The sequence below is a fragment of the Xylaria bambusicola genome (assembly GCF_022495145.1).
Source record: "Xylaria bambusicola strain CBS 139988 unplaced genomic scaffold F5B22scaffold_3, whole genome shotgun sequence".
Taxonomy (NCBI): domain Eukaryota; kingdom Fungi; phylum Ascomycota; class Sordariomycetes; order Xylariales; family Xylariaceae; genus Xylaria; species Xylaria bambusicola.
The window spans coordinates 1,141,040-1,150,549 of NW_025953556.1; the positions used below are offsets into that span (position 1 = coordinate 1,141,040).

General features: G+C 52.0%; 4 protein-coding genes across 4 annotated transcripts in view; 1 reads left to right on the top strand and 3 right to left on the bottom strand.

Moving 5' to 3' along the window:
• Positions 1-713: 713 nt before the first annotated feature.
• On the top strand, positions 714-2,346 carry F5B22DRAFT_657208 (GDSL-like Lipase/Acylhydrolase; the record flags this gene model as incomplete). The annotated part of the gene is made up of 4 exons (XM_047980025.1): positions 714-996; positions 1,140-1,191; positions 1,346-1,534; positions 1,692-2,346. 4 exons carry the CDS (start codon positions 714-716, stop codon positions 1,996-1,998), a joined length of 831 nt encoding a protein of 276 aa, XP_047835386.1. The 3' UTR covers positions 1,999-2,346.
• Positions 2,221-4,009, bottom strand: F5B22DRAFT_265085 (uncharacterized protein). Its single transcript, XM_047970137.1, has one exon. The coding sequence runs from the start codon at positions 3,698-3,700 to the stop codon at positions 2,444-2,446; it is 1,257 nt and encodes a 418-aa protein (XP_047835387.1). The 5' UTR covers positions 3,701-4,009; the 3' UTR covers positions 2,221-2,443.
• Positions 4,010-4,068: 59 nt separating this feature from the next.
• On the bottom strand, positions 4,069-5,626 carry F5B22DRAFT_588798 (Co-chaperone Hsc20). The gene has a single exon (XM_047973693.1). It carries the CDS (start codon positions 5,444-5,446, stop codon positions 4,592-4,594), a length of 855 nt encoding a protein of 284 aa, XP_047835388.1. The 5' UTR covers positions 5,447-5,626; the 3' UTR covers positions 4,069-4,591.
• A 564-nt stretch (positions 5,627-6,190) lies between these two features.
• F5B22DRAFT_633365 (uncharacterized protein) overlaps positions 6,191-9,510 on the bottom strand; it is a gene marked incomplete at both ends in the record, with an annotated part of 3,918 nt that continues 598 nt past the window's right edge. Inside the window, 2 exons of the mRNA XM_047976823.1 lie at positions 6,191-7,793; positions 7,851-8,465. Coding sequence (XP_047835389.1) covers positions 6,191-7,793; positions 7,851-8,465 — 2,218 coding nt within the window. The remainder of the gene's footprint in view (positions 7,794-7,850; positions 8,466-9,510) is intronic.

Below are 9,510 nucleotides of genomic sequence, written 5' to 3' on the forward strand. Positions count from 1 at the left end.
ACTTAGGTAGGTAGTATTTGTGCTACCCCAACGTTTACGTCTTATTAGCTAGTAGCACTGCACTGCCCTGACCAACAAGTGCGTGCAAACAGCCATTGAGAGACATTGTCCCTTTTTATTTCTTAATCGTGATATCAACCTAACCCTAACCCATCAGTTTCTATTTTTCTGTTTCTCGATATCAGTCGGACAGGTCAGTAACTGCCATTGCTACGTACAGCTCCTTCATCATCACATCACTGCCACGTTCGCTCTGTCGCCATCGCTAGCAACTGCAGCACCTACGTAATAAATTCCATGCTGCATTAGTTCGATACCCTGGGGATTACCTGCAGGCAAGCTCTCCATCCATCCCCACACGACATTGCATACGCTTTCTGTATCGAACAGGAGCATCTAGTCTAATGGTAAGTATATCTTGGAAGGCCTAGACTAGCAGATCGCTTTGGTGAGAAGCTGGCTTCTACTGGAAGGACAGGTGACACCATACAGCTCCTTCTGATTGCATCGTCTACCGACAGTGGACAGTGGACAGTGGACAAGCTGCATGCATATATAGCTTCTGCAGGTCAGACGCGTGGTCCACCAACAAGCGCTGCGGCTCTCCTTGTGGATCTATCCCGTCCGTCGCCTTGCCTTGCCCTCCTCGTCTGCCTAAATACCTTACCTCCATACCTACCTACATACCTAGGTAGGTAGCCAAGGTAGCCTAAATGAGCACGCCTTTGCACAGCATCTGGGCGTGGATGAAGAAATCGCTGAACAACGTGTCGTCGCCGTCCAAGTTTTACAGGAACATGACGAAGCCTCCACTCCGCATCCTGTGCTTCGGCAACTCTCTCACCCGCGGCTACCCCGTAGAGCACCCCTATGCTCGCAAGCTGGCCAGCAAGATCGAGCAGGCCTTCCCCGGACGCAAGGTCGAGTACGTCGTCGACGGCCTGCCTGGCGATCTCGTCACTATCGGGAATTATATTCCTCGGATGCAGAGCAATTGTAAGGCCCCCCCGCTCCGTTCATTCACGCTGCTAGGGGAGTGAGGTGGGGTTTCCGATGTCAATTCGATAACTCGAATTACCTAACCCAACTTTTGAACAATGGCATGTAAACCCTCAGCTAACATGTATTTTGTCTTCTAGGGGCCGAAGGGAAAAAACCGTTCGACTGGACAATTGTTCTTGGCGGAACTAAGTATGCATTCATTCACTCACTTCCCTTACAATCTCCAACTTCAGGCTTTCACACCTAGTCAGTTTATACATAGCTCACGGATGTAAACCAACCGGGAATCAACCCATACCTAAATCTCGCTCATTATTCGTTACTAACTGATACCTTGATCTAGTGACCTCGGATGGGGCCGAGAAGCAGATAAAATCATTGAGGGTCTAGAGAAGTCCTGGGATATCCCACTGTCGAAAGGAGGGAAAGTCATGGCGCTCACGATACCGGAAACTAAGGGGATTTTCCCCGACATCACGGAGAAACGCACTATAATAAATGATGCCATCAGAATTTATGACAGGGAGAACTAGTAAGTGGCATTCATTCTTTCCGACTCCATGATCCAATTCGGACGCGCAAGGGCTGTGTCTATCTTGACCAGCTACTTGGGGGTTTGATCGCATTATGGTCCCTCCACCTCCTCCCTCCCTTGCAAGTGTCTCTAACGTCTATAAAAAAACCTCTAGCTTCCACTTTGATCTGCACAAAGAACTCCCCTATCACTCTCTGTCTCCTGAGGACCGCGCCAAATACTGGAATCCAGACGGCGTGCACCTCAAGGCTGCGGGCTACGATCGCATGGGCGAGATGATCGGCGACGCCCTGGTCCAAATCCTTCGGCTCGCCGAGGCCCAAGAAGACGAGATCAGCAGTGTCGTCTCGGACGCGCGACAGCGCAAGGCGATCGAGGAACTGGTGTTCGAGGAGGAGATGGGCGATCCGCGGCTTCTGAGCCAGGGCTACATCGTAGTTCGCAAGAAGGATCTCAACTGAGAAAACCCCCAGCAAATAGATACGATAGAAGTGATAGAATTTTAGCGATGTTTTCTAATCACTCAGTGCCCTGCATCCCATTATTCCTACTCAGACGATGGGGGCGGACGAGTAAATTTCTATCCTGCCTCCTATTCAGTGAAAGAAACCCCCCATCCTCCGAGCCTTTCTGTGCTCTGTTTAATCTAACCCCTCAACGCCATACTGTGCAAATTATGACCAAGTTCTGTTATTACCAATCCGAAACGTAGTATGGTCTTTTTTCCCTCTATAGTTGGTCAGACCAGTCGCGAGCCTAGTCTATGCCTGACCATGCCCAGCAAGAAAAACGCCACTTTGGGTTCATATCCGTCATGCCATTTACCATTCATCGTTATGCCATTCGCGACTAAAAATTTTCTTTTCCATTTCTTTCATTCATTTTCATCTTCCTGTTCTGGCTGGTTTATGTCACCAACGTAGCAGCGACGAACTCGGGGAACTCTCGTTGGAGGGCATTCGTGACGTTCTCGACTTCCTCGGCCAGGCCCTGCACGTTGGCGTCCCAGTGCCGCATCTCCTTGCCCACGGTGACTTCGGCGCGGCCGCTGCCTTTCTCTCCCGACGCCTCGCCGCGCTCGAACCAGATGATCTGCTCGATCTGGTCGATGCGGCCTACTAGACGGCCCTGCTCGATCATCTTGGCCGTGGTGTCTTCGGCTCGGGACGCGTCGAGACCCAAGAGCACACCTAGCTCCTCGAAGCCGATGTTGCTGTAAAGCCGCGAGGCACCGAGGAGGTTGTGCTCTACCACGGCTTTGGCGAGAACTGTCGATCCGTCGGACGTCGTGGCCAGTTGGTGCGGGGCGAGACCCTGGGCGAACTTCTCAACTTCGGCGGGCGCCAGAAGGCGGTCTAGAAACATCTTCTCGAGCATCCCGAACTCGTCGAGGTTGACGGCGCGCTCATCCTTATACAAGCGGGCGAGGGCACGGCTGCGCAAGGGGCCGGCGGGAGCGAGGATGGCACAGCGCGCGGCCATGGCAAGGGTGTGCAGACGCTCGTCCTCGGAGACGGAAGGGAATAGGCTGATGTCGTGGTACGCGGAGCTGGCGCTCAGAAACTCTCTCTTGGCATCGTTGATGCGGGCCTGGGAGAGGCGGAAGTGCAAGTTGAGTGCTGGATCCGAGACGACGAAGATGATGATCTTGAGCTTGTTCAGGTACGTCTCGGCCGAGGTCGTGTCGTCGACCTCGAGGTAGTTGCGCACGATGCGCACCCAGATGGCAGCGCGCTCCTCGTCCGTCACCTTGCGCTGCGCGGCGTCGAGCGGGATCTCCGAGAGCGTCTTGGCCGCCTCGAGGAAGTCCTCGTTGCTCTCGTGTGCGTCTGCCATCAGAGCGCGGAGCGACGCCACTTGGTCTAGGAATGTAGCTGATGGCTGCGCCGCGATGATGTCGAGCGTGTGCTGACCTACGGAGACCGACAGGTCGGCGTTGTTGAAGGCCCCGAGCACGGCGATGAAGCGCTCCAGCACGCTCCGCAGGGCCACGACGCGCAGGTCGTTGGTGAAAATGGAGCTTGCGATGGCCTTCATGTCAGCTTCGACGGTGGTGGGCGTCGAGTGAGACTTGAGGTTCTCGAGCAGCGAGTCGTAGGCGGCAGCTTGGTCGTCGGCCGCCTTGGCGGCGGCAAGGAGCTCGTTGATCTTGGGGCTCGCCATGGTCGATGTTCGGTGCTCGCCAGGCTTCAGAGCATAAGTTGTCAATGTCTGATCGAAGACTTGAGATAGAACCCTATAAGTTACGCGTGCCCCAATTCGGATATGCGTTAATAAATGGTTCAAGCAGAGAGGTCGAGAAGGGCTGGGGGCGTTTATTGATAGTTAGTTTTGGATGGATGGGAACGTTATATCTGAATGAAGCTCCGGGATGGAGGTTACGAAGTAGACATAAGGTGGGGGAGAATTAGGTACTAGAGGTGGGGCTGGAGAGCTGCCCCAGCTCGGCCTGTCTCCCGGTTTAGCCTCACCCCACGAACAAGGAGCACCATAGCAGCAGCTTGCCAGGAAGTCATAAATAGAACACTACGGATTATCTCACAACTAGGTATGAACAAGTATGGCCCTAGGTATAATTAGTGTACGATATTGAATGTCTGCTCTGGTTTAGGATGGATATCCTGACATGTTATTGGATATCTAAATCCCGCAAGCTGAATTTAATAGATGTCTGAGCTCAGACGACAACCGCTTCATTGTTAATTCATCCGATTTGAACCGTAGCCATAAGCTGAGTCCAGTTGTATCATTATCGTACATACATACACAGTACTCGTCTTTCTACTCTAGAAGGTATCAGGACACGCCAAATCACATAGCCGTAATACTATGGTATCCATCTTGGTCTTGGAGATCTAGCCCGGATATGTAAGCGAGTAAGCAGTAAGGGAGAATACAATACAGCGAGCACGCCAGCAAGTTTGTATATATTGCATGACGAGGGTGAATTGTAGGGTGGATTGAGCTAACCCAACAGCTGCCCTCACTCTGTGAAGTACGTAGGCTTCATAGGCGGGTAGCGAGAGATCTCACACTTCATTCCCTCCAAACTAGCTAATGCTCAAGAACAACCGGCTTTCCCCTTTCCCAATTATCGATGCTCTCGCGAATATTCGTCCAATACCTCAACCTAACGACCTCCTCCCTCGCGCCCTCGAGATCATCTTTCGCAAGCATATCTCCCAGCCTCCCCACACTCTCCTCGATCCGCTCTTCATTCTCCGCCCTCAAGCCCTCCAAGTCACCCTCGTTCTCCGCCTCTTCAATGGTCTCCCTCGTCTCGAGCACGAGCATGAGCAGTTCCGGATCTTCCACCTTCGCCGTCTCGTCCCCCGCGACATCCCACCCGCGAAGAGATAAGACGTATTGCGCGCGCAAGAGAGGGTGCGACAGCGTCTTGAAGGCCTCGTTGATCCGCGCTGATGTCGCCTGTGCGCGCGCCTTCATGTGTGCTGGGTGCAGGTCGGGGTGCGCGCCCGCCTGCAGCGAGAGGAACTCGCGCCGGAGCGCGCGGACGTCGATGTCGAAGGGCCCGTTGGGCGGTGGTCCCGCGGGGAGTGTGGTGGGGAAGAATTCGTAGTGGGTTTGGGGCACTTTTGGTGTCTTGCTCGCGTCTCCTTCTACCTTTGCCTCTGGCTCCGCCTGCTGGCTAGCATCTCGAGCCGTAGCACTTGCGGAGAACCATCGCTGTTGTGTCGTAGGTATTAATATATGGCTCGGGCGATGGCTTTTGTGTCGCGCGACACCAGCTAGCGACGATCCAGGTATTATCCTGTCTTGTCTCATGGCCGACGTGTGCAGACTGCGGGTTGTCGTGGTCTGCTGCTGCTGTTGTCGCTGCTGTTGTTGCTGCCTGCAGAAGGCGCAGACACGACGAATCTGTCTCGCGGGAAATATAGACGGCCGCATACTTATCGTTGATGATTCTCAATATCTTATACTTTAGTCTGCGCTGAGTCTCAAAATATTGAATTTGACAGAAGAGTTACTGTAGAGCGGCGTGTTGCGAGCGGAATGTAAATGTCTATTTGCCATTTCGAAGAGAGAAAAAAAGATAGCATTTGTGTTGGCTCAGCCTACACTATGACGTCGGAACTAGTACCGAGCTTCGTTCCTTAGACTACCTAGACCCGCTAATACCCGAAATTCGCTTCTCATGCCGATGGACTCGGCCGTACAGACCAAAGTTATCAGATAAGATCATACAATACCGGTATATAAAAAGACGCTGGGCCTTGGCCAGTTCTACTCTGTCTGTTCCAAACCACAGTTATCATCTCTTGTCATTAGCTTTACATCTATTTCGTGGTATTATGAAGAAAGTGTTATTATTATATACGATATTATATACGAAACCCCCCAAACTATTGAGGCCTATACTGAATGGCCGGGGGTATTCCTATAGCTATATCCTAACGACATGATAAGACGTCATAATGTCTTTCGTTCCTTTGCTAATCATCCTTTCCCATGCCGGCCGAGTTCCGATGCGAGTCCGATGGGTCGTAACTGAGCGTACCAGATTAGTTCGCTAATGTCGTCTGACCACCATCTTAACTCCCCGACGCCGGATCTTCATTATGCCCGAACATCACTATTAAACAATTATTAGTTACCACCCTAGGTCGTTTATTCTTCGTGTATATATCCGTTTCACAGCTCAATAGATCTCCATCGACCGCGCTCAGTATGCCACCAACGTTCGCGGTCCTTTTTATCAATCACCACACCGCTGTATGTGTTCCAGCGCCCGGTGCACCCTTCGCGATTACCATCTTTCAGGTTCTCTCCACAGTCACCCAAGAAATCGGAAATTTCTAGGAGGCCGCCGTTCTCATCTACCGCGCCAGGATCGGGCGTGAGACAATAATTGATGGGTGAGCCGATTTCGCCGATGAAACCAGCCAACTTTGTGGTTTGCAGAACTCTACCGTCCTCGTCCACCAGGTTGAAAGTGAAACGGGGTTCATCACGCGCCGTCTCAAGTCGACGCTGGGCGTCAAGGCGAGCCTGCGCAAGATTGCTTGAAACCTTGGAAGGGAAAAGCTGGTCGTCCATAGGAAAGTTCAGGCCAAACGGCGATTTTGAATTGCTACTACCGGGAGTCTGAGGAGTCCTCGGCGTTGTTGGAGTATCCGGCGGGCTTTTCGGCCGTGAGCCGGCTTTAGCTATGAGCCCGCGATACCTGTCGCTGGCCGTGTCAGCCTTGTCAACGGGTTTGCAGAGAGCCTGGAAAAGACCCTCAGGATCGGCAGGTGTCCGCAGCGTCCGTAAGGCTGGAAAGCCATTTGCAGATATACTCTTCGCAAGAATCGAATCCGCGAAATTAGCAGTCGACGCAAAACTTGGTATGTCCCAGTGCAGCTTTTTGATCGTCTCAGAAGCGAGATATGGAAAAAGCCAAATCATCTCGCCTTCGGGGAGGATGGGCGTCTGCGCTTGCACAAGCGCGAAGGATTCCAAAGATCTCAGATTTGAAAGGATTTGGCCGACGGTGGGGAGAGATTCAACGTCAAGGTGATGCAGAGTTAGCTTGCGGATCGACTGGCTTGAGGGGCGCCTTGCAAATTGGGAAAGACCTATGCTGGACACACCCGGGAGATGCGATAGGGTGAGTGTTTGCAGGGAGGGCAGTGACAACAAATTTGCATCATTGAACGCCGTGAAAGGAAGATGAGATAGGTGTAAGTGTTGAAGAGACGGTAGGTCGGCTAGGATGTCCGGTAGCAGTGATACTGGGGTAAGTGTTGCCCCTGGCAGGCAGTGGATCGAGAGTGTTGTGAGATTCGCCCAGTTCATATGAAGCTCACGAAACTCTTCACTCTGCTCTAGCTGTAAGTCGCCTGGGGCTTCCTGAAAATTCGGATTTCCTGTGTTTAACATGGGCGCTGCATTGGACATGCGACGTTTCCTCTGCTTCTTTGATGCCTCCAAGGTCCAGTGAATGCTCGTCAACTGCTCCCGTGTTGATAACGCGTGGAACAAACGGCCGAAGGAGAAGTCATAGTTTTGATGCGGACCAACTAATTTTTCGAAGTTCGGGCAGGCCATAATGACAGAGGCAATGAGGTTCTGATATGACTCGACCGGGATTCCCTGAGGAACGGCGGGTGCCTTTAGAGTGCGTACCAGGACCGCGACGCCAGGGTTAGCTCTCAACGTGCGTCGGAGAAGAACCAGACGAGACCCAAAGGTCATCTTCAGACGTTTTTTCTGTGTTTGAGAATCCGCTCCAACGATTTGAATGTCTTCGTACCTGAAAGAACCGCCAAATTAGCTTTGCACCCTGTGTGAAACTCCGAAGTAAACTTACAATGCTAAGCGCGCAATCTTTAACAATCTCTTAGCCGACACCGCGACAGAGCATAGATCCCTCATCATACAAGTCGCGCAGCTAGAACTCCCGGGTTTCAGATGCGATTCTTTCAGCCTTTGCAATATAAGACTTAGTACTTCATCTGGGAGAGCGGCAAAAAGCTCGCCTTCCGCTCTCTTCCGTCTATATTGCTTGATTGGCGAGGGTCGCTGCCATCCATGCTCCTGTTTTCGGGACGTTGATTGCCATGATTCGAAACTTGTCCTGCTACTAGTAGGAGATGCTAGAATTGCGTCGAAAGTAGTACTGGATCCAATAGAGCTTGCCATGCTCGAGCTGCTCGGAGGTCGCCGTTGGTATATGGTAGATTGGGGGTCAATCTGCGCATAGTTCGCCATCATGCCCGACGGCATTTTCGGCCGCTGGGTGTGCTGGGGTACCGGACCAGTTCCCTCGTAAGCTGTGCGATTCATCCCTCTGGCGCTGGAATAGCTGTACCCAGAGTCGAGGTCGGGGCGATATCTCGGATTCGAGGGGCCATATAAGGGATGTCTTGTGTGACTAGCAAGCGAGCCGCGCAGTGATGAAGGCTTCAACAGGTTATCTTCGTATCTGGGCCGATAAACTATAGCATTTGCGGAGAAGGACCTCTTATGTTGCGCAAGTCTGAAAAGCGCGATTTAGAAAAGGAGGTTAGCGAAACGGTTGACTCGGACAACCAGAAAGATAAACAGTGAGGATCAGCACAACGATCAGTCTAATAGTAAAAGTGAAAAGACCGGTGAGCGCTTGTTGCAGCGTAGCAGTGTAGTAGTGTCGTCTTCCTACACTAATGTAGGTAGCACCCGGTCTCCGAGGTCTGTACGAGCACCTTGGGGACCATTCTAGGTATAAAGTATAAGTGCAGATATAGGCAGCGAATGTATATGTAAAGAAGAACGTGCAAGGTGGTAGAATTGGTGTGAGCGTGAGTATGGGACGGACTTATGGAACGATGGGACGATGCACTCGGACCCCAACTCAAGCGTTCTCGACTTTCCAAACCGACACCCACGCAAGGATCTTGTCGCGCGCCAAACAAAGACAGCGACTAGGAAGCAATTTCAAGGCTCTTGAAGGAAATCCTATTACACCCCCTCTCGCTATGTGAAGACGGACAAAACGAAAATTCAACCACACAAGAACATCAGAATCTGATCACAAAGGCTGATGGCATTCGGGCTCATGGTTTTCAAGCGGCTTCTAGCGCGAGGCTGCTCGCGTAGCGCTGCAGCGTGGAAATTAAACCCCTGGGCAGACCAGACTAGCGCCTTTGCTTAGTGTCCATTTACAGGGGTGAAATGGGGTTGTGGTGTAGAGTGACAATGAAGCTGGGCCAAATGGGTGCAAGCGGATCGTATCGGTACCACGGCCGTATACGATATCGTGCGTGAAATGTCATGCTACCGTAGGTAATCTGCTAGGGTGCACAAAGGTACGAAAGGAACTCTGGTGCGAAGCGTATATATAGTAATGAAGGAGAGCTTGGTATCGTGGAATTGGAATTCGGGGAGGGCCGGGGGGGGGGGGGGGGGGGGGGGAAAAATTAGGTCGATTATGTGGAAAAAGAATAAAAAAGGGGTTTCACAACCAACCCCAAAAAAAGAAAAATGGAAAA